Source organism: Zea mays, chromosome 2 (genome assembly GCF_902167145.1).
Source record: "Zea mays cultivar B73 chromosome 2, Zm-B73-REFERENCE-NAM-5.0, whole genome shotgun sequence".
NCBI classification, from domain to species: domain Eukaryota; kingdom Viridiplantae; phylum Streptophyta; class Magnoliopsida; order Poales; family Poaceae; genus Zea; species Zea mays.
The window spans coordinates 10415135-10441594 of NC_050097.1; the positions used below are offsets into that span (position 1 = coordinate 10415135).

General features: G+C 46.8%; 4 protein-coding genes across 8 annotated transcripts; 1 reads left to right on the top strand and 3 right to left on the bottom strand.

Moving 5' to 3' along the window:
• Positions 1 to 370: 370 nt before the first annotated feature.
• Positions 371 to 4648, top strand: LOC100277416 (uncharacterized). Of its 2 annotated transcripts, none has more exons than XM_008669469.4 (10): positions 371 to 853; positions 935 to 1003; positions 2034 to 2087; positions 2211 to 2280; positions 2387 to 2461; positions 2564 to 2809; positions 2883 to 2925; positions 3004 to 3082; positions 3157 to 3292; positions 4308 to 4648. In XM_008669469.4, the coding sequence occupies exons 1-9, from the start codon at positions 584 to 586 to the stop codon at positions 3247 to 3249; spliced, it is 999 nt and encodes a 332-aa protein (XP_008667691.1). In that variant the 5' UTR covers positions 371 to 583; the 3' UTR covers positions 3250 to 3292; positions 4308 to 4648. The 2 variants fall into 2 exon arrangements, with proteins under 2 accessions (XP_008667691.1, NP_001144453.2); NM_001150981.2 differs by lacking the exon at positions 4308 to 4648 and adding an exon at positions 3385 to 3747 and having other exon boundaries at positions 524 to 853.
• A 105-nt stretch (positions 4649 to 4753) lies between these two features.
• Positions 4754 to 12227, bottom strand: LOC100383767 (uncharacterized). Its single transcript, NM_001362141.1, has 3 exons — positions 11561 to 12227; positions 6715 to 7867; positions 4754 to 6377 (listed from the first exon to the last, which is right to left on the bottom strand). The coding sequence occupies exons 1-3, from the start codon at positions 12069 to 12071 to the stop codon at positions 4940 to 4942; spliced, it is 3102 nt and encodes a 1033-aa protein (NP_001349070.1). The 5' UTR covers positions 12072 to 12227; the 3' UTR covers positions 4754 to 4939.
• A 4582-nt stretch (positions 12228 to 16809) lies between these two features.
• Positions 16810 to 18590, bottom strand: LOC118471901 (heavy metal-associated isoprenylated plant protein 36). Its single transcript, XM_035965174.1, has 3 exons — positions 18055 to 18590; positions 17867 to 17942; positions 16810 to 17747 (listed from the first exon to the last, which is right to left on the bottom strand). The coding sequence occupies exons 1-3, from the start codon at positions 18076 to 18078 to the stop codon at positions 17011 to 17013; spliced, it is 837 nt and encodes a 278-aa protein (XP_035821067.1). The 5' UTR covers positions 18079 to 18590; the 3' UTR covers positions 16810 to 17010.
• Positions 18591 to 19284: 694 nt separating this feature from the next.
• On the bottom strand, positions 19285 to 25802 carry LOC100383040 (accumulation of photosystem one1). 4 transcript variants are annotated; one of them, NM_001175717.1, is made up of 9 exons: positions 25543 to 25757; positions 25351 to 25461; positions 23711 to 23783; positions 22749 to 22947; positions 22432 to 22554; positions 22281 to 22336; positions 21142 to 21503; positions 19848 to 20918; positions 19286 to 19765 (listed from the first exon to the last, which is right to left on the bottom strand). In NM_001175717.1, exons 5-8 carry the CDS (start codon positions 22445 to 22447, stop codon positions 20084 to 20086), a joined length of 1269 nt encoding a protein of 422 aa, NP_001169188.1. In that variant the 5' UTR covers positions 22448 to 22554; positions 22749 to 22947; positions 23711 to 23783; positions 25351 to 25461; positions 25543 to 25757; the 3' UTR covers positions 19286 to 19765; positions 19848 to 20083. The 4 variants fall into 4 exon arrangements, with proteins under 4 accessions (XP_035820802.1, XP_035820803.1, XP_035820801.1 ...); XM_035964909.1 differs by lacking the exon at positions 23711 to 23783 and having other exon boundaries at positions 19285 to 19765; positions 25543 to 25802; XM_035964910.1 differs by lacking the exon at positions 23711 to 23783 and having other exon boundaries at positions 19285 to 19765; positions 22432 to 22557; positions 25543 to 25802.
• Positions 25803 to 26460: the final 658 nt, after the last annotated feature.

Here is a 26460-nt window from a genome sequence, read left to right on the forward strand (position 1 = left end):
AGATTTTCTTAGTACACAAGTTTATAGTTTCTGTTCAAGTGTCGCCTACAAAAGGTAGAAGAGGATATCTAGCTATAATAAGTGTTTTATAAATATCCGTTCTCGAATATTTATCGTCGGCTACTTTATTTTTTTACTAAAATGTGATAAATGAAAAAGAACAGGTAATGCTCTAATTGTGTTTTTTCCGTATATTAGCATTGCTTCGAGCACATACCTTTCTAAACGAGAAAAATGCTAGCCATTCTAGATCATATGGGAGGAATAGAGTGTAGCTCCTACCAACTCACCAATAATAATACGGATGTAAGAAACAAAAGAATGTACAAAGAAAATCCAAATGAATAAAAGGAGAAACAATGAGTGGAAAATGATATGGAGCACCCAACAGTATACGCATACGCCAGGCACCACATGTCCATCCGCGACTCCGCGTCGGTATCCGTCAAGAAATTTTCAACAAAAAAAAAACTTAATTTTCCACTCCTATTCTTCCCCGACGCCGGGGACCAGCGCCAGCGCCACCAAGAAGTGACCCACCCAGGTAGCCAGGTAGGTAACCGCCCGTGCCCCGTCGCCGGCGATGGCGAGGTACGAGGCGTCGGCGGCCGCGCCGGGCGTAGACTTTCACCTTCCCGACGAGATCCTGGCCGTGATCCCCACCGACCCGTACGAGCAACTGGACGTGGCGCGCAAGATCACCTCCATGGCCATCACCTCCCGCGTCTCCCGCCTCGAGGCCGACTCTGGGCGCCTCCGCCGTGACCTAGCCGACCGCGACCACGCCGAGGCCGAGCTCCGTGCCCGCCTCGCCGACTCCGACGCGCGCCTGGCCGCCGCTCTCGACGAGAACGTAAGCTCCCCGCCCTTCCCTTTGCCCCGTAGAATTATGATTTGTGATTGGCTTCTTTGACTACGATCCTTTGTCGCGCAGGCGAAGCTAGCGAAGGAAAGGGACTCGCTCGCCGCGACGACCAAAAAGCTGACCAGGAATTTGGCGAAGGTATGGCCTTTACTAGCTTCCTAGGCCCATCTCAATTCTGGTTACAGGTTTTGGCTTCAGCATTGATTGTTATGTGAAGCCTGCAAATTTTGGGTAGAGGTGTGTTTCGAGTGTACAGTTAGTGGAATTGTTGGGGACTTTCACCAGACTCTGTTCTTTTAATGTTGTTTGCTTGTGTATATCAGAGATGTGCTTTTCAGTGGCCATGATTTTGGACATTTGGTAAAGATGGGACAAACAAGCATTTGATTATTATGAATTTGGATGGTCCGTATGTCTAGCATTGTTTGTAGGTAGTGTGCAAAGAGCCAGTTTTATTGTAGTGTAGTCGGCATCGCAGTGGAGAGTACGTCTTATGTTTTATCATTACTGACTTACTGTGATGAAAGAGAGACAGCCTTTGATTTGTTCTTGATGATTTGAAGTAGTAGATTTATTTTTATTTTTATTTTACTCTGGCAGATGGTTCAACTTTGGCTGGGTACAAAATTGTGATACTGCAGGGGGTTTATATCTTTCAGTCTTAATTACGGATTTTGTGTAGTTGGAAAATAGATAATTTTACTACAGATATTGAGGTTGCGTGACAGATTAATGTGATTCTAGAGAAGCCCGCTGGCCGCTGGTAGTAAATAATTTTGAATACGGTGTTATTGGTATCAGATTGTCAGGCCAGGTTTATGGAAACTGATTCAATAGAGAAATAGCATAAAAACAGGACAGGTTCAGTTACTACTTTACTGTCAGTCACGTTGCAGTTTCAGGCATAGTGTTGCAGGAACTATAATAATTGGATGTTTTTTTTTATGGAATTGACTGAAATTTTCGAACGGAACATTACTTGTCTGTGATTCTGGTGACTGATGAATCATAAACTGGTTATTTGCCATTTCCTTGAATGATGTCACATGTATGAGCCTGGCAAGGAATTCTAACCAGCATGAAGTTTGTCAGACTCTACTTCTATTCAACATGAAAAAATGCACTTTGCTAGTTACCCGAATTACCAGAGATTGTTCATTCTGTGCAGTTGGAGGCTTTTAAGAAACAACTGATGAAATCGTTAAGTGAAGATAATCTATTGGTGAGTTGTATTGATCAACTATTTTTGTTCACTCTTAGTCAAAAATTACTGTTACCTTTCAAGCCTTCTCTTCTGCTGGAACTTTTGTGTGAGCAGACGATTTTATTGGCATGTTTTTCACAGCAACTGTCTGAAACCAGTCAAGATCACAACGGAGAAGATATTTTGACAGCTCGAGTCCCGTATTGGAAAGGTGTCGTTCAACATCCTTACAGTTTTGACAGCATTTTCTGCTAAAGCAATAGCTGTAACCGCATACCTGATGCACACCCTTTTTTCCCCGTTAAATGACACTATAGATGAAGTTTGTAGCAGTAACACTTCTTCAGATACCTCCATCAGATCTACAATAACTGAATCCATCCATGGTGGAGGTAATTCACTCTCACTCCTGAGTAGTGAACAGCTAAACTAGATCAGCATATTAACATATTGAGCCCAACCACTTACATCGAAAGAATTAACACTTTTTACAGGATACCAGTTCTCAATCAAAACATATGTGCCTCCAAAATTAACTCCTGGCTCAACACCTATGATTTCGTCTTCTAGTGGTTCTCCCCGAGCTTATTCAACTGGCCCACCCTCTCCCAACTTCTTCTCTGGTCCGACTTCTCCTACAAAAGCTCGATCTGAGGGCCAATTGACATTTTCGTCATGGCAAGGATCATCAAGTCATCAGTATTCAGCACCTACCTCTCCTCAACGCCACTCATTCACAGGTTTGGGACTGTGAATGTGACACGTATTGGAGCTTGCTAAAGACACATACACTTAACTCTTTCCTGTTTCCAGGGCGGCCACGTATAGATGGGAAGGAATTCTTCCGGCAAGCACGGTTGGTTGCTATTCTCGTCACCTTATGCGGCAGTGATTAGTTTATTTCTCCCTTAACGTTTGTGCCTACAACTCCCAGGACAAGACTTTCTTATGAGCAATTTGGAGCATTTTTGGCCAACATCAAGGAGTTCAATGCTCAAAAACAATCACGGGAGGTATCCTAATCTGCCACTGTTTTCGTGGTTACGACAGAAACTTGGAAAACATGTCAATGTGGTGACTTGTGCAGGACACCCTGTCAAAAGCAGAAGAGATTTTTGGAACAGAACACAAAGACTTGTACATTTCTTTCCAGAATATGCTTAGTCGCAACCAGTCATGAAAAATATGTCAGAAGCGGTATTTTCTGTCTCTAAATCAAGCAGGTTCGTCCATAAGTATGTTTCTTAAGATTATGGAATCAGGAATCTAATATTTTGGTCAGCTAATCATGTCTGCTTCATGCCATTGTTTCCAGGGAAGAATTTGTTGCAATAAACGAGGCCCTTCCATAGTTTTTTTAAAAAAAAAAATGCTTTCATAGGTTCTCAAGATCACATTGTAGAGATCTGTATGTTGGCAATCTTAATCCGAGGCGTCCGTTCTCAATGATTTGGAGCGGTGACTTGAGAATGAAATTCTCATAACTGCCGGAAAATTAGCCCGTTTGATTTAGCATACATCCAATCATTCCCTGGCATTCAAGACTTCTTGTTTGTCTTTCTGCTGTAAAGGTATTCATTGAAAAACTGAAAAGGGGTTCAGCGTACATTGTGCAAAGCAGTACCAGGTGCTTAGCTGAGGAGGCACCGGCTAAATAAAAAAATGTTGGGTTATTATCTCATCGGACATTTTGTTGGTCTGGAATTTTCACCGTATCCATGGGTGCCTGGTAGTACTAGTTGCGAGCTTTGTAGTGCAGTTAGTTTTTTTTTCTCTTCCATGGATGAGAATTTTGATAAACAATTACAGAAAAGTGGAAATGCAAAAATAGAGATAGAAAAGTTTCAAGGCCAACACTCCCGTTGGCAGGTGGGTCTTATGTAATTCCCCTGATGGACTGATTTCATGGGCTCGTATGACATTTGCAGTCACGGCAAGCCAGTCAGATAACCTACTAGGTTGGTAGTTTGCTACTTTGCTTTGCTGGCCCGGTAGTTGGATGGCGTCGTAAAGTGAGGGAGGTTGTGTCATGGCGTGTAACGATCCACGTGGATACCATAGTTTGAGTGTATTTAAATTTTAAATAAGTCAAAATCTCTTATATTTTTTTTTTCTAATTCCATCTAATCCACATAGACTAGAAATAACCAAACAATGGCTAAATCGGACGGAATGGGAACTGGACCGGAATCCTACTTGGCAGGAAACAATCTTACAATGTATTGCGTTCGATTGCAGATCTTTGAGAATGAACGGCGAACGAACTTGAATTTGCAGAGTGAAGACCACTCCAAGTCGAGAGAGATCTTGTAGGCGTCGGTCGCGGTGGGCACAGGAGATGTCCGTAGGGAGCTTTTGGAGGACCTTCTCTTTGGAACAAACACAAAACATGGTACACATTTCACCAAGCAGCATTGGAAGACGGGGCTGGCTGCTGCATCTGCATGGGTGTGTTGTTCTCTGTGCGCAACGGCACAAGACCCATCCTGAAGCAGAGAAATTCAGCTAGAACCTGCAATATCTGTCTGTTGTACTGCAACAAGTATCTTCACAACTCAAACCTGCTTCTTTTCCTTCAACTACAGTCATGCAGTATAATCCAGTGAGAATCTAATAAAGTTTGTTTACAACCCTGAACACACCAAATCATCAGACTGTTTGTCTGTTTCACACGCGCGCAAACAAAAACAAAGCAGGACGCGTACAGTTAACTGACTGCAGTTTCAAACCAGCGACTTCAACAACACACAGTGGCACTACGACCAGCAAGCAAAAAAAGGCAACAGCATAAAAACAATGCGACGTTGCCACACAGCAAAATCGACCCGAACTTGCGCCACGACACCGGCAAAAAAAAAAAAAAACTTGTGTCAGATGAAGAACATGTTGTCCTCCACATCCTTGTGCAGCCTCGGGAAGTTAGTGACGTCAAAGGACCCCCCTCGCTGGGCCTGGGACGCCATCATGGCAGCCTCGTAGTAGAGCCTGCCACGGTAGGCCGCGAGGTCGGCATAGTAGACGGGCGTCGCCAGCGACACCGGCTTGGTGCACCGCGCGAACACGAAGCACAGGTTGTAGATCAGCTTCTGCAGGTCGTCGGAGCCGAAGCCGTGCTCGTCCACCAGGGTGTAGTAGTGCGTCGGCCTGCTCGTCCCCAGAATCCCAGTGTGGCTGCACAGGTAGAAGTCGTACGCGGACGGGTCCACCACGCCCGTGTCCACCACCGTGCCAGGCGGCACGTTCCCGGTCTTCGTCTGCGGCTGCTGTTCGTCCCTGGGGAACAGCCGAGTGTGGTGCCGCTTCTTGGCCACGACCACGGTGATGGTTGGCGCATAGCCATTCACCTTGATCGCCTTCTCCAGGTCAGCCAGCTCCTCGTTCAGGACCATATCGAACTGCCCGTCGCTCACGCCATCACGGAAGTAGATGATCTTCTGCGGCTTCACGCGGTTCTGCTTCTCAAAGACTCCAATGAGCTCCCGGCAGATCTCACCAAGCTGCTGGATCACCTCGCAGCGGTGCGGCTGGGCACGGATTCTGGTCACATACTTGTTGACACCAGAGTTGACAGAGGCGACCACGGCTGCGATCGATGGGCTCTCCACGTTACCGGGGGACGGGTGGTTAACGTCAGCACCGATGAACATGAAAGGTACCCCACCACCGACCCGTGGGAGCGAGTCAAACAGCTGAACGTTGCTGCCCCCAAGCTTGCCGTTGATCTTTAGAGCAAGATTCGTCATGTACTGGTCCTGTCCCTTTCGATTGTTTGCGCGGTCGCTCAGTAAACACTGGGTCAGGATCCCCAGCTGTGTGTCACAAATCAGCTTCAGTGTCTTGTACCCCGAATGCTGCTCGGACATCGGGCAGAAAAGGAGCTGCAACCTCTGCTTCTTGCTCACTGCAGCTTGTTTTGCTTTGTTTAGCTCTTCATGTAGTCCATGTGGATCGAAGAGCACTGCCATCCTTGTTATGTGCACGAAGCATGGATTAGGGTTCATACGGATACCAAGCTCACAGCACTTCCTCACAATCTTCTCAACAAACATCCTTGTATCGAGGGGCTCCTGACGGGCGCCAGAGCCAGACGGCTCAGCACTGAAGTCGACGATGCCCCAGCACTGAAGAACCCGGCCCTCTACTAGTCTCTTCTTCACAAGATTCCACTGGCAGCCATGATCGATACTCAATTTGGAGGTCTGCCCATTGGATGCCCCAAGTTTGAGGTTTGGTGGAGGAAGGATCCTACCCGTGACTTCTGTCATTCGTACATCCAAGGAAATCCCAAATTGCTGTGCAATTTCTCCTCTGTAAATGAAATGATAATTAGTAGCTAGTAATAATAAACATGCATAATCTGTTGAAAAGAAAAGGTAATGATCGGTTTGTTTCTTTCCTAGAAAAGAGTTACGTTGTTGTGCATTTGCAGGAGAGAAAAAAAAGGTAGGAATGAATAAGAGAACTTATAGTGTGTATACACTACACTATACACACACAACACACACACAGTTAAGTTGAGTTATGGGGAACGGGCAATCACATTGCATCTAATTTCATACAGTTTAAGTATAGCTATATAGCACTATAGCAGTAGCTCAACTTTTCAGGTTAACAAGAACACATGGGAAAACAGTTACGGAGTTACCTGCACGGTCCATCCGAAGCATTCACCAAGTTTTGAATCTCCTTCCTCCGGTCAGATGCACGGATTAGAGCACTTCCTTTTAGTATCCTCTCAGAATTCTGATTCAAGTTTGCTTTTGGAAACCTCTGTCCTTCAAGAAGAGTGCAGAGCTCAATTGGAACATGATTCGGTTTGTCCTTGCTCTTGCTCAAATCCAAGCATGGCAGCATCTGATACTCAATCACCTTGCCATGTTTCTGAGCATAATAATCCACGAGCCTCCGTGTTTGGCCGGATTCAGCATCCACAAAGGTCATCTGGCTGGCAGGTAAGGGTGTCAAACCTTGCACTGTGTACTTCTGATTAGTCCTCCGATGAATCACAGTTACACGTCGGCCTTTAAGCTCATCAACCAGATTTTCCATTTGCCTCTTGTTCAAAGTTGTCCGATAATCAAGGTACCTCACTAATTTCTGAACAAGATCCATCACCGGTCCAGCTTTGTAAAACGGCATGACAGAATAGTCAACACACAGGATCAACCCTTGCTGAGTGGATTTAAGGGACTGCTGGGTTCCTTTCATAGCTACAGCACCCTGCCCAATGTCTATACTGCTGCTTGGTGAGTAAAATCCTCTACCAAGGATAATCTTGTTCCATCTTGAGGCCTCACGCACAACAACATCAAGGCCCTGCAAGACCTCTCTAGGCACAGGTAAATCTGAGAGTTGACTTAATGGCAGCTGCTTCTTCAAATCTACTGATACAATGTAGGTCTTTGATCGAACTCTCACACGAAATAAACCTGCAGGCAGTTCAGCAGAAGTATACAGATTTCTTCCACCATCATAAGCAACACATGAGGAAAGACGCCGTAAACTGCTTTCCCTGAAGAGCTCATCCTTGACAGAGAGAAATTCTGCCTTGGATAGCTCTTTGCCCGAAGCATTAGACGAAGCTTCATCAAGCTTGATGTTTATGTCATAATGAAAAATAGTTGTCACCTTTCGGTAGCTGACAATAAAGTGATTCACCAAAAGTTTAACCGTTGCTTGAGATAATGAACCTCCAGAATCAGGTCTCTGCATTGGCACACGTGTATTAACAGAAGATGTGGCAGCTAGTGTTGATCCTATTGGTTCTACTCTGGCCATTTCGCTGGATGCGATGCGTTCTACAAGAAAAAGAAAGAGCAATCAGAAACGGACATGGTCAACTGTACGTGAGAGAAAATAGTAAAACAGTAACATGTTAAATAAAAAAAATATTAGCCAAGCTACATTATCTCCTTAAGGCCTTGAGGACGTGTTTGAGAGCAAAGAGATTTGAATAGTAAGAGATCTTAGCCCCTTTAATCCCCTTTCTCCAAACAAACTATCAGCAAGATTAAATCTCTTTCTATATAATTTTATTTAGACATGGATGTAATCCCCTCTATTGACAGAAATGAAAGTGTGGGTTGGAATTTGGAAATATATTAATATAGTATTAATATAGGAGAGAATACACAAACAGTTACACAATTACGTTAACACCCCCGTCATCACAACTCTATCATGTACAGATTTTAATACTGGACCGAAACTCAGTGAAAATTGTAGAAGAAAGCCCCTTGGTGAAGATGTCAACAAAATGTGAAGTGGTAGGGACACGGAGAACATGAAGATCACCGACAGCGACACGCTCGCGGACAGAGTGGATGTCGATCTCCACGTGTTTCATACGCTGATGATGCATGGGATTGGTGGAGAAATAGACCGCAGTGACGGTGCAGTACACGAGGATGGCGCACGCGAGGAGGCTATGGAGCTCATAAAAAAACTTGCGAGGAAGCCTCGGTCATGTCAATGGCCACATCGTGATACTCAGCATCAGCACTAGAGCAGGTGACGACAGGTTGCCGCTTCGATGAGTAGGAGACAAGGTTGGCACCTATAAACACTGCGTAGCCGGATGTGGACTGATGTGTGTCAGGGCAGACAACCCAATCAACGTCAGTGTAAACCACCAGATCAGAAGTCAGAGAGGGCCGAAGAAGACCGTAATTGAGAGTGTCATGAAGGTAGTGAAGAATCCATTTGACAGCAGTGAGGTGGGCTCCCGCTGGGTGTGCATGTGAAGGCACACCTGCTGGACCGTGTAGACGATATCGGGCCTGGTAAAGATGAGCTACTGGAAAGCCCCAGTAGGCCGTCACATCGCTGACCAAGGCACCGCTGTCGTTGGAGATCTACACGTTGATGTCAACAAGCGCGGAGCAGGGCTTGCAGTCGGACATGCCAGACCGGTCCATAAGGTCGATGATGTATATGCACTGGTGAAGGAAGAGACCCTAGGGATGTCGTTCCACGGTAACCCTGAGGAAGTGGTGGAGAGGGCCTAGGTCCTTCATCGCGAACTTGTGCTACAAGGCAGCAATCGTGCGCTTGAGCCTGAAGAGGGCGGGATTAGACGCTGTGAGCACGATGTCGTCAACTTTGAGGAGGTAGACGGTGTCATCGTCGTACAAATAGATGAACAAGGGCATGTCCGACCTGGTCTCAACAAAGCCGAGGGGTTGCGGTGGATAGCAATCAGATGGTACATCGATGACTCGTTACGAGAGCGAGATAAGGCACGGGTCAGCACAACGAAGGGATTAGGTCGCACACGCCGCTGGTATACGCGAGCGGGATCAACGAAGTGAGATGAAGGTGGCTAGGGAGGTGGGGATGCGCATGGCGCACTCGAAAGCGACAGGGCCACACATGGCGCAGGCGGAGGCGACGGGTCCCGCATGGTGCAGGTAGAGGTGACAGGATCGCGTAGGGCGCGAAGGTTACTGGGACGGTGGTAAAGAGAAGGAGGTGTTGCGTCAGGATCGACATCGAGAAGAGAGTCGAGGTCAAGAGGTGGGGAGGAGCCATCATGAGAAAAAGTCCTTATTGAAAACGAGATGCCTAGAGATGATGATGCGCTTATGGAGAAGATCGAGGCAGTGGTACCTCATGTGATCAAAGGAGTACCCAGGGAAAAGGCAGCAGGTGGATCTAGGCACGAGTTTGTGGGGAGCTGTGGCAGATGTGTTAGGATAACAGACGCAACCAAAGACACAAAAGTATGTATCGCAAGGGGCTGTCGCGACGTCGATGGCGACGCAGGGGGGCCAGTATGACAGCATAGAGGGCTGGTGCAGCACCGATTGCGGCGCAGGGGAAGGGGTCGCTTTGTCCGGTGGGGCGGAGTTGACGGCGAGCTAGTGCAGGGGAGTTGAAGGGAAGGCAATTAACCCAGGGGGGAGCAGTGACGACCGCCGGGACAAAGGTGGGACGTCTGCGGCCCACCGACAAGGAGAAGCCAAGGACGAGGCAGAGATGGGCATCAGCGTTGGGGATAGCGGCTCACACCGTCGAGGGAGGGACAGTGTCCGCTGCTAGGGGTGATAATGGTCTTTAGATTTTACACTACAAACTTTAAGGATCGAATTGGATTAGAATCGGGCTCTAGTTCATGGTGGCACCGTCAGCGGAGAGTGGGGAGAGGGAGAAGAGAAAAAACTACCTGGATAACTTGTTGGGCGAAATGAAACTCTAACCCTAGTGTGAGTTGGGAATGTTTTAATATAGTAGAGTAGGTGAGCCAAAGCCCATTACGGGAGAGAATACACACAGTTACACAGTTATGTTGACACTCTCTAATTCTTTTCAATTCACTTCTAACCAAACAAGCCCTAAATCTTTTGGCCCAATAATCACCCAAATGAAATAGCTGGGTAAATTTGAATTCAGTTTCAGGTAAAGATCCTTTCATCCACCGCAATTTCAATTCCACTAATACACGAAAGTATATCCTCTCCCTTGTATATTCACTCTCCATTCCATGAATTGAGTTCTCTTCATATATGTCAAGTGCATTTATATAAATAAGAGGGTGTTTAGTTTCTAGTGACTAATTTTTATTCCCTCCTAGTCCATAAATGACAAATACAGAAACTAAAACTTTACTTTATTGTATGTATTTGGCAAGTTTTAGTTTTCTTATTTGGCAATTTAGAAACTGAAATAGAATAAAATAAATAGAGAGAAGACAAACACATCTAAAGAACGCACTGCCAGGTGCCAAAAGCGCAGGAAAGAGATAAATGCATTTCCATTAAGTAATATGGTAAACAAAGGACCAAGAATTTCCACTTTTCAAATCTAAGGACAGCTATGACCTCTGGGAGCTTTCTAGGAACACTCGATAAATGATACAAGTAATGAGAACCTGAAGGATGCTGAGCTACCATCAAAGAACGCTGCTCACTAAAAAGGAAAGCAAAAACAAAAGGGAAACTAGCAGATTACTCTCTAAAGAAAGGCGAAGTGAACATGTATCACTACTTAACAGCACAAAGGGCACCCTCTCAAGTCTCAAGTCTCAACAATCTAACAGTTCAGCTCTAAACGCATCGAAATTGGTAAATGGTTACCGCCATCCAGAGGGATCATGTGCTTCTGAATCCAAACCTCAATTCATAAACCAGGAACACTCTTCTCATCCATAACGCTAGACATCGATTCATCAGAAACAGAGATCTATCCATCGTAGTCTAATATACATAATGAGCAAGAACCAGCAGGTAGACAGCGAAAAATGCCAGAAAATATACACCGCGCTTGCGCGCTAAAAAAAACATGGTTAAAAATGCCAGAAAATATACACCGCACTAAAAATTGATATGCGATGGTTACTCTACCGTCGACCACGGTGGAGAAACCAGAAACGGTCATAGAAAAAGAACAGGGTATCACGCAATGGGACCTTAAAATATGCCGAACACCCGAAACAGAGAAGCGATGTAACAAGCTGCACGACTGACGCGAGTAAAACCGGATAAGGCACTTACCGACGGATCCCGACGAACGCGGCGCCTCCTTGTCCTTGGGCGCAAGCGGACTCGCCACCGGCGCCTGCGCGGGCGCTGGCCCCCTGACGGGGGCGTACTCGGCCGCGCCACCGCCAACTCCGCGACCTCTCCCCGCGCCAGGAGCCGGCGCCCACGCGTTTCCGCCGCGGCCGCCCGTGCCATAGCCTCCGCGAGGCCCTTGGTGGTAGCCGCCGCCGCCCGTGCCATAGCCTCCGCGAGGCCCTTGGTGGTAGCCGCCGCCGCCTCTACGGCCCCCTACGTCGTACCCGTACCCTCCGCCGCCGCCTCTACGACCCCCGCCATAGCCTTCTCCTTCGTCGTATCCGTACCCTCCTCCTCCGCCGCCGTACTCGTCTCGGCCTCCGCGGGCGTCGCCGCCGCCTCCGTGCTGCCGCCCGTATCCGCCGCCACCTCCGCGCCCTCCTCCTCCGCCGCCTCCACGGCCCCGCCCGCGGCCGCGGCCGCCTCCGCCACCGCGCTCGTACTCCATCGCAGGTGTGGATGTAATGGAATGATAAATCGTCAAGACTTAATAAGCGCCGAGAGCTTTTGTTGAGGGGGGGAGAGAGCCAGAGAGGGTAGTTATACTGGTGAAATCAGAGAGAAGTGGGCGTAATGCCCGTTTTGCCCCGTCGTGGAGTAGTGGTTTGCGGAAGGCGGGGGACGGGAGGGGCAGAAATTCAAGTATGAGAACGCATGTCAACACAAGTCAGGCCGCTAAAAAGTAAAAACCAGCAACATGCAAAGGAATTTATGTTGGATGGAAAGGAAGGCATACGTAATCGATATGGAAACTAGTGTAGTGTGTGGAATGTACGTGGAAACTGCCGCCCGGATGCGGCGGAGACTGCTGGTGAGTCGTGATCGTGTTCTCGCCGTGCTGGCTGGTTTTCTTCGGATTCTGCTGTTCCAACCGGCAACGGCAGTCTCTATGATCATTTATGCTGTCCTTAACCGATTGTATAAAATGGAATATTTATATCTCATTCTCTTAAGTATACCAACTTAACTAACACAATATATTATTTTGCTAAACAATAAGTACTCTTAAGTATACCAACTTAATTAACACGATATATTATTTTGCTAAACAATAACTACTGATTAAACGTCACCATCAAGTACTAGGCAAGAATTAGCAGGTAGTAAAAAATGAGAACGGGAGCAACGTGGCAGTCGAACCAAGCTGGTCCAACAAGAGGCACCGTGGACGACACCTGTAGCCGGGTCTTCTTCTACCTTCGGTTGCGTATGAATGAACGGAAGGATCAGGGGTGGATTTAGGCCCCGGGCCGTGGCTCCGGGTGCAGCCCAAAAATCCTCTAGGTTATTTTTCAACAAAAAAATCTATCCCAAAATACATTTCAGCCAAAAAATATGGCCCAAAAGAACTCCTAATTGCACCGATTGAGCCTAGCGCTGACGGTCTCCCTCAGCGATTCAAGTCACGAGAACATAGGCTCTTCCAATTATTTTGCAAACCTGCGCGCTGCGCTTCCTATGTTGCCAGCGGCGCAACCGTCTCCATTTAGTCCTCTATCGGTCTTCACGCCTTCAGGCTCTACGAATCCGGCAAGGGCATAAGTTAGCAACCTCCGAGACGGCCGGGCGGACTTTTACTCAGGCATCTGCCACCGCCGGTCCGGCCTCCACCTCCGCTAGTCCGCCTCCCTGCGACCCTGTACAATGACACGCGCGCCCTGCACTGGCGTCGCGCCACCGCCTAAATCCGCCCTTTCCATTACATCTTCTCACAAACTATACAACTTCTTCAACTTGATTCCCTTTCTTTTCTTATTCATAGGCAAGGGCGGAGCACTTCCCTGGCCAATAGACAACGACCACCTGAGCGGCGAGCGCTGTGTGCTGACTGCCTGCTGCCATGTGCCCGTGATTCTCCTCTGTTGTGAGTAATTGTTTCCGAATGTCTGATTCTCTTTTCTTAACTGTCACAGTTCCACTGGATTATTTTAAATGTTACTATCCTTAAAACGCGAAAAAATAAAAGATGGGTAATACATCGTTATAGTGGCCCGGGACGTTATTTTTACGGAGCTCTGCCACTGGGAAGGAAGACGCCCACGCGAGCGAATAGTGCATAGCGAGAGCTCGTTATTCCGCCATATTTATCGGATGATTATGACACGCTATACTTTAGCGGACGATTTTAGCGGTTCTTGTTGGAGCCATTCCAAACATCTACGTCCCATATATTTAGCGTACATGTTTGTTTATTGGCTCTTGTTGAGGATAATCTAAGTCTAAAATTTAACAACTTATAAAGTGACCCCTCCCTAAAATTATGCGTATAAGTTTTGAATACCTATGAAATACGTGCACTTATACTTTCAATTAAATATATTTTAGCCTTTTGACAACCATTGACTTAACCAAATAGATCCTAAATATATTGTTTTTAGTATGTACTAGACATATTATATCTAGGTGTCTAGGAAAAGTCATGAATCTAGAAAGCCAAAACCAGGTATATAATTTAAGCCGGAAGAAGTATTTATTTTTTGTAGTTAAAGGTCGAAACATCATCTATCAAGTAAACTTTAATCTAAAGTTCACGTGAATACTTTTGAGTTTTACATTACTAACTAAGCCCTTTGACAAACAAAACACGCCAACGCTTGCAGTGGGCAATGGCAGCTCGACACGTATGCTGTACTTGCAGTGTCTTCCTAGTTCATATACTACACTACAGTAGAGAGTAGACACGACGAGGGCGCACTGGCGCAGCGCTAGGCCTGTAGGCTACAGTACAGTGGCTTGCTGAGCAAGCACGTGCGCACTTTGCAATCGCAACGTCAGCTTTTGCCGACCGCTGGTGCCAAAAGCCAAGACCCCCGTCGATGACGACCGTGACCAGTGACGTGGCACGTCAAATCAGCAGGGTACGAGAGATCCTTTTCGGATCGGAAGAGGACGATCTGTTTTCTTCGAGAGTCCGTATTCCTCATTTCCTCCTAGGTAGTAGCAATTAAGCAAAGAATCTTCCCACTTTGTCCCTGGTGCTTCGTAGCGAAGGCACGCACCCGCTCGGGGCACGGGCTTAGGCTATCCCCTAATTTTTCCCCCTATATTACTTTTCCTCTCTATTTCATCCCCTATTTTTTCATCTCCCGCAGCGGTTTTCTCTAAATACTCCCCTATACCCCACTACAACTATAAAATATCATTTTCTATATCAACTATCAATTTTTTATCTACTAACAATTACTCATGGACACACAGTACAGTGTTTAGAGTGATGAACAGTGACACGCTAGATCTGGAGGAGGCGCTGTAGGGACACTGCTGCGGCCGTAAGATGCCCCTACAGACGGCATGCAAGGGGAGGAGGATTGCGAGCGGCACGGCATCCATTCCTGGCGCGACTCGCTAGCGGACGCAGGGGCATAACCGTCTAACCGGGTACGAGCCTTCCGTGCCAAGGACCAAGGACAAGGAGCTGGGCTGTACAGGGGCCCACGCACGCCTGAGCGCCTCAGTCGGTCTTGGTCACCGGGACAGGTCTTTTGGAACCGCCAGGTTTCTAGAAACTTCTTACTTTCTTAGCTTCCGCGGCACGGCAAGGTGCCAATGTGCTCATAGTACACGCGCAGGAATAATATGCTCCTCCTTTTGGTGTCAAAGTAGTTAATGCTTGGAAGAATCAACTATCTTTATATAATTGAAAACGCTCTCCTTGTTACGTCAGGTAAAAGGGGTCTCTAGAGTTTAAGGGGAAAAAATTCAAGAGACCATCTCTTTATGAAGGATTCATCTCTACACGACACTATATATTATGTATTAACTGTATTTATTATTTATAAGCGCATGCTTGTACATGTCTTTATGAAGGGTGTCTTTTGTTTGTTTTATGAAGTACGACTTGCTAGTCTTATTCAAAAAATTTATAACTATCATTTATTTTTATTCTATTTATTTTTATTTATTAATATTTTACTTTAACTACGAACTGAATTTTTCTATATTATTATCACAAAGTCCTTAAATAAGATGAGTCGACCAAATTTGGCATCAACAAAGTCAAATGACATTCTTTGTGAAAGCGGAGGGAGTATTATAATACTAATGTTTATAATATATAATTAATACATTTTTAAATCTATTTTTTATAACGAATCCATTTAAAATATGAATATTACTCTGTAAATCTAATTAAATTTTTTTAAAAAAAATTAGCCGGTATGAATACAATAGTTACATTTATTTTAGAACAGGTGCCTGCGGTTGGCCCATTGCCGCACCCGAGGTGCATGTACCAGGCCCAGCTAGATTTGGCCCGTTCCGTAGCGTGTTGGGCTAGTTCCATATTGGGTGGGAGTTCCGAGATCAGCTGGGCACGCTACTTGGTTTTTGGGCACGGGCACAAAGCAAATCCTGAACAAAGTTTCGAGTTCTTCTTTTCCTGATTGTTTTTTTTTTTGGTTTTGCTTCGTTATGACCAAATTGTAGACAAGGTTGCAAGAAGCTAAGAGGGTATCGAACGCATGCTTAGGCTATCCGCAGTTCCGCACTCATCCTGCTCTAAACTTCTACTGAAGCTGGTGAACACCACAGACATCCTCCATGATTGCAGCAACTTCATAAGTAGTACATATATATATAAACATGAGGACGACGATCATGTTGGATGCAGAGTGAATGAGCAATAATCACTCACTGCTTGTCTTGGTGGCGATGCATGTAATTACTACGCTCAGCGATCACGCGTGAACCGCGAATGTGCGGTCCAGTCCAATCCGCCTCTCTCCATCGCCTTTAATTATTCCCTTGTTGAACGAACAAACGCGGGTCAAGACCAAAGCAAAGCAGCCTCGACCGAACCCGTCTCTTCGTCTCCCTCGATCTCACAAGCTCAGCTCCGCTCAGCCATGGAATCGGCAGCTCCGGTGGTCGGTCCAGCCGGCCATGGAATCCGCGACCATCCGCTAAGCCGCGGGCCACGGAATTCAGGCAGCAAAGAAAGCAGCCCGCTTGCCTGCCTACCTAGTACCTACCTACCCCGAACGCCGAATCACACACAAAAAAGACTCTTCTCCACTCGTGCTGTTGTTGGTGTCCTCCTTGCGTACTCGCGGGGACACGCGCGCGAATCGGCCCGCGCCCGCGATGGGACGCCGCCGAGCAGTGGCGGAACCGCGCAACAGGTCCCCCCGACAGCAATGCCATCCCGTTCCATTCCCTCCTTTCGATCGATAAGCTAACACATCGTATGGTACGTTGACAGAACGTCGGGGGTGGCTTCCTTTGCTTCTTTCTCGCACATCATATATAGTCACACTGTGCACGCGCGCGGGGGATGGGGCAGACAGATGGCATCGCCATCGGGTGCGATCTGCCCGGGAAAACGACATGGCATGGCGCTACAAAGCATGGCCGGCTACGGCGCGTGGCGGCGGCCGTCCGTCAACGGTTCACATGACGCTGCAGCCGACCGTGTTGTCGTCGTCGAAGAAGTCCTCGTCGAAGCGGGAAGGCTGCGGCCGGGCCTGCGGGTGCCGCTGGGACGGCGGTGCCACCCCCATCGTCATCGCCATCGTCGGCGGCGGGGGCGGGGGCATGCCGTAGTAGCCGTAGTACGGCATCGCCGCGGCGGCCGGAGGCGGGTAGTAGTAGGTCGGCGGCACGTGCACCGGCACCACCATCGCCGGCTCCGCGCGGTGGTAGTGCTGCTGCGTCTGGGCTTGCGCATAGTGGTGGTGGGGCGCCACCGCCAAGGGCTCGGCGTCGAGTCCGTCGGCGTCGGCGTCGCCGCCTTCCTCGCCGCCCCAGCCGCCGCCGGCGTTGTTGTCCTTTTTGGACGGCGCCTTCTTCCCGCTGCAGTGGTCGCCACTGTCGCCCACGGCGCGCGCGGCGGCCTCGCGCGCGCACTTCTTGCACCCCTCATGCTTGCCCGGCGCTGCCTTAGCCGCCGCCTTGCCACCGGCGTCGTCCTTGCCCTTGCACTTCTCCTCCGCCTGCGGTTGCGCCTGCGCCGGCACCGCTCTGTCGCCGTCATCGCGCTGCTTCTTGCCCTGCTCAGCAGGCGCGGGAGGCAGCGCCTCGGCGATCTTGCCCACCTTGGCCAGCTTCTTCACCAGGACGTTGACGTCCACGTCGCCCACGACGGTCACCCGGTCGTGCGACGGCTGGATCTCCGTCCTCAGCACGCCTGCACGCACAACGACGACGACGCACACGTACGTCAGCACCAACTAGACTTGTCTGTCACAGCCCCTAACAAACGCGACACAGACACTTGAAAATCTCGAGGCTCGTCGCCTTCATCACCTTTGAGGCTCATCGCCTTCATCACCTTCCTCCTGCAGCCGTCGCAGCAGCTCACGTTCACCTTCAGGTCAATCCTCTGCACGGCACCATGGATGTCAGTCGATCAATGGTAGCAGGCGATACGACGAGCTAGCAACGAGTCAAAGGATGCACGCGCGCGGCCGAGCAAGCTAAGCTTTGGTGCGAACCTTGAGCTCTTCTTCCCTAGCCATGGCGATGATGACTACGGCGCTGGAGCTCGCCGGAGAGACTGCCTCTGCGTGGGAGCTGCTGCTGCCGAGTGCCTTCGCCGTTGCTGCAGTGCATTTATACACGGCCACATAGGCAGCTTTATTAGCAACTGATGGACCATTAGATACCCAAACGTCCACGGCCCGTTGCTCGATTCCGAGCTGTATTTACTTGCGTTATTTTAATCGCCCTAGCTTAAGGGAGAAGAGGGTATATACCGGGACAACTCAAGCCCGTGTACTTGCAGTGCAGCTGCTCACTCTTTTCTCCCCTCCCCCCTTTTCTCTCTTTCTGTGCTTGCGCCAGCAGGCATCATGGATTCGTAGGTTGTTATGTGATGACATGTCATGTTCTTGACACTCCAATAAACAAGAGCTAGTTCTGTATTTCTAGAGAGCGAATGTGCTTTCCTGAATAATCCATACTTGTTAGCCACAGAGAACTCAGTGTATGGCTGTAAATTCAGTAATACTAGATCACCCACTTGGAACTGCAAGTCAGAGCACTTCCTATCTACCATGAGCTTCATTATGTTTCGGTGATCGTAAATGTAGCTCTCTACTTTCCACTAAGCCAGACACTGTAGCAGGAGTAGAAGGCTGTATGGCTCAAAACCATATAGGGCCTTGAATGGAGGGCATCCAATGGATGCATGGTAAGCAGAGTTGTACCATAGCTCTGCAAATGACAACCAAGACTTCCATGTATTCGGGGAGTCCTGAACTGCACAACAGAGGAACATCTCCAGACACTAGTTTGACTCTCTCAGTTTGCCCATCTGTACTGGTTGACTTCTTGGTTTTTGCCCATCTGCCTGAGAATGATAGGTTGTACTCAGTTGTAGATCGACTTTGTAGAGCTTGAAGAGTTCTGAGAAATATGATGTCTCTGTCAGTGACAATACAGTGAGGAAGAAGACGATGGAGTGCGACAATGTTGTCCATCAAGAGTTGGGCTATTGAAGAAGTTGTGTAGGGGTGCTTCACTGCCACGAAGTGATAATCAGTCTCCACCACGAGAACGACACTATAGCTTTGAGACCTGGGTAATCCCTCTATTAACGATAAGTGGCCTAAGAGTTTAGTACCTCTTGTAGCCAATCAGGTCTCATGGATCATTCATCACAGAGCTGATCACACATGGATGAATCTTTCGCCCATGGATCATTCATCACCATCCGTTCCATATACAGCTCAAAACATTTCATAAGCACAATTAGGGAACGGCGCTGAATAAGTAGCCTCCGCTTGCATGTTACAAAGTACTAGTATACAGCAAAAAGGGGAACACAATATGCCGACGATCTGGTAGGACTATACATGTAGCCATACCCCCAAAGTGTCGATCTGGGGGCGGGCACAGGTGCACAGCACAGGCTTTTAGTCCATGATTAACTACAGCCAGGCGCACAAATACCCCGAACAAACCACCGTGATTAGTTTAATCCAAAGCATTAGCTCGCAATTGTACCGATGGAGAAAGTGGAAGGCCATCAGTATGGCGACTCCTGAGCATTCTAGGTGCCTCACAGTCTAGCATAGGCAGGAATAAAGCATCTGCGGCCTGTAAACAAGATGGGATGGACCTTATAAATGGTGCAGAGACCATTCCTTTTAGCTTTCAGGCTATCAGGCTTGTCATTGCGCGTCCTAGGTTCATGCGTTAAACCTGCAAAAGTTTGAAGTCCACTGGTTCATAAGAGAGATGAATTGAAATGGAATAGCAGAAAAGGCGTTGGTAAGGAATATACCTTTCAACGAATAGTACTTAAATCAGATCTTCAACTCAGCTTTAAATCCCAAACGATCATGATTTAGCTATGCTAATTATATTATACAAACTATGCATCTGCTGCTCCCTGAGCAATTACCACAGGGCTAAGAGACCCACCATCACAGCATGCCCAGAAAGCGGCACATTTGGTTGGAATCTGTACTCTGGACAAGAACTGCAGGATAGTAGTCGTAGAAGCTCAGATCATTGTTGTTATGCAGCCATCCGAGCTTCCACAGAGTCCGGGATGACAATGTCAGTCCTCATCATGGCCCGATACTCGTCAGGTATTTCAGCCCCAGCCTGCACACACAGCTCTACGACAGCTGGAGCTTTGCCATAGAAACTCCTGAGAGAGGATCTGAGAGGAGAGCCACTGGGGTCAGGGACATGCCACACGTAGTTGGGCGGGATGACCTCATCAACCACCGCGTCCTGCCACCCATGCTTGCCATCCCGCCACTGGTGCTTGAAAGCCCCGCAGAGCTTCACATTGTGGCCCCACGGACCAACATGGACCTCAGAGCAGTACCCACATGCTTTCACAGTGTACTTGCTCATCAGCTGCTCGACGCCTCGCCGGACATTAAGGTATGCTTTCAGTGTCCTCTTGGCAAGCTCTTTCATATTTGATGGTGAAGGTGACTGGACTTGTTGGTTGCTGAATGTGTCGAGCTCAGCAAGCAGAGATACACAGTGTTCTGAACGTTGTGGCTTGGGCTCATCAACAAACTCACCGCGGTCAATCACCTTCTTGCCTATCATCCGGACAGGAGCAGTCCGTCGCCTCGAGGGGTATTGTGGTAAGTCAACACCAGCCTGAATGCATAGCTCAACAATTGCTGGTATCCTATCATAATCAAACCTGGTATCATGCTTCACTCTCCGACCAAATGGGTCAAAAAGATGGTAAGACTCAATTGGGATGAGAACATCATTGATGGAACCTCTAGCCCAAGAGTGATGACTGTTCCGACGCTGGCTTCCGGAACCGTAACAGTCTTGGATCTGGTGGCCAACTGGACCAACATGGACTTGAGGACACTTTCTGAAAAAAAATCACCAGCCAGTGACAGAATTTCAGGGTACTTGGCAAATGCTTGCAGACAATGCTGATTCCATGCATGTACGAGTGTAATACTATTATTTTTCCTTTTCTTTTTATGATTATAAAGGTGATGCATACACACATGCATAGACACCACCACGATACTACTGCAATACTGCTTGTAATAACAGCTGCTGATATACTGAAACATTTTTTTAGTTACCTGCAACCATAAACTGAAACAACATTCAGAAGTTGAGAGAGCCCTCTGATTAGCACTTTCCAGTTATCAAGGACTTCATGTGCAACTGGAACAAGCTCTGGCACAAGCAAACCGTTCTTTGGGGGTTCAAGAGGCTTCTCTATATGCATTTGTGCAAGCCTCTTCTCTCGCCGAGAAGCTTGCAGCATCTTTTTAATCGGAACAGGGAAGGGTTTCTTTTTGTTTTTTGGGTGTAATTCTGGAAGATCGACGTTCTGTGGTTGTTGCTCATACTTCTCTTGCTTCTTTCTAGAAGCACCAGGAGAGTACTCGCAACATGTCCTTGTTAGCTTCCAGCCAATCCGGTGTGTTTGGCATCCTACCTGAACACGTAAACAAAAAGGGACAAGTGTAAAATATATATTATATTGAGACCGTTCCACAAAACCCCAAAGACTGAGAGATCGACAAATTTATTTCTGAATATTATCTGTTTGCATAGTAGTCATAATTAGTGCAAACTGAATGAAGAACATATCATAGAAAACAAAACCCCATGTGTCCATGTAAATTGGCTAGGTAAGTGCCCGAGCTGTTTACCTTGTTAGGCCATCCATCACCAAACCCCATAGACCATAGTAAAAAATAAGGTCATGGGCATACTACTGCCGTCAAACTGCATATGACATATATTGACAGGGTATTTCACAGGAAAAAATCTCTGCAGCCGGCTGCAGAGAAGCGGCCTGCAGCCTGCTTCGGAAGTTCGGATTCACGACACATGTCCACCCCATCAATCTTAAAGCAACAGAACACCGAGCCACTTCTCTGCAGGCTGTTCTATTGCTTTAAGATCGGTGTTCTATTACTTTAAGATTGATGGGGTGGATACATGTCAAGAATCCAAAGCTGAGTGCAGACTGTAGTGTCAATCCTTTGTGGCCGGCTGCAAGGAAAAAATTTCCTATTTCACTGTAACGAACTACGAAAAATTAAATGGAATAGCTTCCCTTTTTTATCACCTAGAAAGATTGTATGCCACACCTGTGTTAAATGACCTAACTTACATGCAGTTTAAGGTTCCTTCTCTTTTGTGTTTTCAAGTAACACATTCATAACTGAACAAAACTAACTGCGAAGCTAGGGCGTGAATTGGTTACCTTCACTGTCTTGTTTATTACAATTCTTCCGACTCCAATTGAGCTGAAGGAAACACCTAAATCAAGGATCAAAAGGTAAATGTAAGAAGGTGGCAATACACGATTTCAACTGCCATAACTACTAAAATGCCAAGACGGTAATGAAACCTACTGTTCACAATCTCCATTGCAATAGCTCGAGTCCACTAAAAAGGTCCAAAGCTAAGATTATTCTTCACCGAAGAATGTATCCCCCGTGTCCGTGTTGTCAGTGCATTGGCGCAGGTCGACCTACCTACTTCAGGCAGGGGCGGAGATAGTTGACATGGGTGAGAGAATAAGTTAGTAGGCATAATAAATAATACATGCATAAAATTACACTTGTGATTCAATCATATCCAAATACAGATAGTTGACAAAACAATTAGCTAAAATCAGGGTTGCGGTGCTCAGTTTTGCACAGAAGGGAATAGAGTGGGGCGGGCATACCTGGTATGGTGGATGCTCGTTGCCGTCGAAGGGTCCAACAGAAACCTGGGCAGCTGGGAGTAAGGCTGCGGCAGTCCGGCCCGGCCAGACGAGGTGAACAGAGAAGAAAAAACAGCAAGCAGGTGTTCCAATAGAGGGGCGCAGGTGAAGTCGGCGACGGCGACGGCGACGGCGGGCGTTCCTTTAGTCGGGCTGCCGCCTACCAGCGAAACCAAGAGAGGTAGGGGATGAGAAGGGAATGGTGAAGGGGAAAATATCCTCGCGTTTTACATTGACACTGGGTCGGGGCCCTTTTGGTTGGAGCCTCGGTCCTTGGAGGTTAATTGGGCTGTAGAATTTGGCCCTGTATGGACTGTTTTTTCGGACTACAGATGTTTTTTTCCAAAAATAATCATGTAGTTAAATTCCTGAAATCTGGATTAATCTTAGAAAGATGTGAAAATTTTGTTTCAAAGCTTCAAAAAATATGAAACCAGATTTAGTTTTTAAGTGAAGTTTTATCTTATGGTGAGTTGGTGACTGTATCGTTGTTAACAACATACAGTAGGCACCAAGAATTAAAAAAAAAAGTTAGAAGAGAGTGTGGTTTAGGTTGATGGTTGTGTTAAACCTAAACACGAGTGAGAGACAACATGCGAGCAACTAGAGAGGTTGAAGCTATAGTATATATAACTAGAAAGAACGGGGCGCGGCGTTGCCGCACCATCATCATTGACCAGTGGTGTTCGTTTTGTAGCTGGTGACTCTTGATTTGGACATTAATAGCTACTTCCTCCGTCCCAAAATGTAGGTCGTTTTTTTAATTTTCTACTAGGCGCATAGATTTTGATAATTCATTTTTACACTAAAATACATATATAGCATCTAGTTAAAGCATGAATTGTTTATGGAGCCAACAGTGAAACTTACTGACATGTAGCAAAAGATTGCAACTTGAATGCATTGCGACTTAGCTTACTGACCTTGTAACAAAAGCTTGCAGCCCGAATGCATTGTGTCTTATGAAGTTGTAAAAGGCTTGGATAAACAACGAGCCTTGAATATTGCAGAAAGATTATGATAGAATGCATAATTAGGAAAAAGAATCAACCATTGTAATTTTCAATTGAACCGGAAAAAAAACATTCAGCATGTTAATTTTTTTATGGATGGCATAATAGCATGCTCAACCTTGCTGAGCCTAGCAGTAAAATAGAAGATATGGTGGCATAACAGCATGCTCAAATTTAAATGTACTATGAATAAAGCCTTCTAAAGTAAATTTAAAATATAATTCTTGGTGGGAAATTAAGTTACAAATATTTCTCCTTACTAATTGATTGTTTCACACATTCACTTGAGGGTTTAGTGGCAACTTCGTCTGAGCTTGAGAGTGTTGTGAGGCAGCCATATTTCTGCAGGCATAAATTCCATTTTTTTGCAGCGCAGCTATTGCCTCCCCATCTTTGAGTCCATCCTCCGAGGGACTCAGAGCCTACTCACTCGCCATAGATAATTTAATAATCAATATAGTGCTATATTTAGTAAGTGGAGAAGATACTCTAATCCTTCTTTTGTGTTAGAGTTCTAGAATTGAAAGCACAATAAACCTTTGGCGCGGGACCTACCCCGATGCTCACTTTAATGTATTGTGTCATCTTTGTGGTTAGCACATGCACACAGGCAAAGAACAAAGATGTGGACCTTTGGTAGTCGTGTACTGCCGCAGTGCCGTGCAATAGGATCGTACTGCTAGAGCTGCATCGTTTGGTAAGTCCACACATACCAATTTTTCAAATCAAAGGATTGATGATGAAGTATGTAAGCTTAACTTTTCAGGGAAAAAATAAGTGATCCTAATTGATGATGGTACTTTGATATGAAATATGTTGAACATATATTGTGCATCAAATTTTATAGCAACACTAACCAATTTATTGTAGCAGTGTACTATTGCAGCAGACCAACAGCATTAAAAAACAAACAATATAAAAAATATCAGAAATCGGTACTGTTGATTTCTCAATGAACATGAATAATAAGTGCTACTTTGAACATTTACAACCACTGCTTCTAAAGGAAGACACTGAATAAATCTGTTGATAGAATAATAAGATAAAATTGAAATTCATATTGTTGTCTTGTACATCAAAACTAACACCACAGGCATGGCAAAGATGTGGTACATGTGCGTTAGAGGTGCCTATCCATTCATATACTCATTTTATCTAATCCTTTGAGGGCAGTTGCCTAATGCATCCATATAGACATTTCATCTAACACCTTAAGGGCATTTCTTCAAACATTCTACCATGACATCAATAGATGGCAAATGCATTCAGGGCTAGAGTGATAAAATCAAAAATGAAGAGTAAACACTTCAGTAGACACAAGCAATGTGTTTCATATTTCAAGCCTGTCTCACAAACGTGCAAGTCAGCTGATGGCCATTTCTGTTCGTTGTGTTGAACGGACGCGCATTAGTCAATTGAAAATTCAAAGCAACTTTAACGACATTAAAAGAAGGGGGAGTCAGTGGAGGTAGTGGGGGGTCTTCAGATAGGAGACACACGGAAGGTTGAGGCCTCGGCATGGCGGCCGGATTTCACTTCTTCTCCCTCACCTTATCTTACTCGTGGCCTCCCGGGATGCAGGCTGTTGCGGACCAGGCGACGGGGCCCTCCGCGTCCCGCCGTACCGGCTCCTCCCGCGCTTCCTCGCCACGCCGCTGCACCTGGAGGCGAATGGTGGTGACGGTCAGCAGACGGAGGTGGAGGGAGAACGGAGAAGGACGCATCCGGGCGGTGCATACAACCGGCAACAGTGGCCAGATGCCGACGGGACCCGGTGGTGGGGTGGCGGAGGTGGAGCGGCGATGGCTGGAGACAGCAGGGCCCGACGGTGGCAAGGCGGAGGTGCTTCTCCGGCCGACGGTGGAAGGCGTCAGGACCCAGAGGCGAGGAGGAAGAAGTGGAGGCGAGCGAGAACCGGAGGGGAGGGAGTTGGGGCGCCGGCCGCGCGAGGGGAGAGAGACCGGGGTGAGAGATGGAGGTGATAAGGAAGAAGTAAATGTGCCGCCTGGACGGGAGATTTTCGCCAATTATGAAACGTTCGGCTTCAACAAATGGAAACGCAGAGGAGGGATTCGAAGATTTGGAAATTTAGGGCATGTTTGGTTTCAATTAGTCTTAGGACTAAACTTTAGTGCTAGGACTAAACTTTAGTCCATATATGTTTGGTTTTAGGGACTAAATAGATTCTAAAGTCATTAAATACACTGTCTAAAGACTCAAATACCCTTAGAATACACTCATAATATTAGTTATCTATAAAAAAAGTAAGGGCAACATGATAATTATGGGCTTTTAGTCTCTTTTAGCACCTATGTGAAGGACTAAAGACTAAATCATTTTAGTCCATATTTTAGTCCTAGTGTTTGGCAAAAAAGAGACTAAAAGGGACTAAAAACTAGAGACTAATCTTTAGTCCCTCTAACCAAACACCACCTTATACGGTGCGTAACCGTTTGTATAGACTCAAAATCTCTCTTGGGCGCTGAGGACAACCATTAATCCTCCTCCGTCCGAATCAGGGGGTGTTTGGTTCTGTGGACTAAAGTTTAGCCCGGGTCACATCAAGCATTTGACTTTCAAATAGGAGTATGAAATATAGAACCAACCAACTGTACTAGATTCGTCTCACTTTTTAATCTTCGGCTGAGAAATTAGTTTTA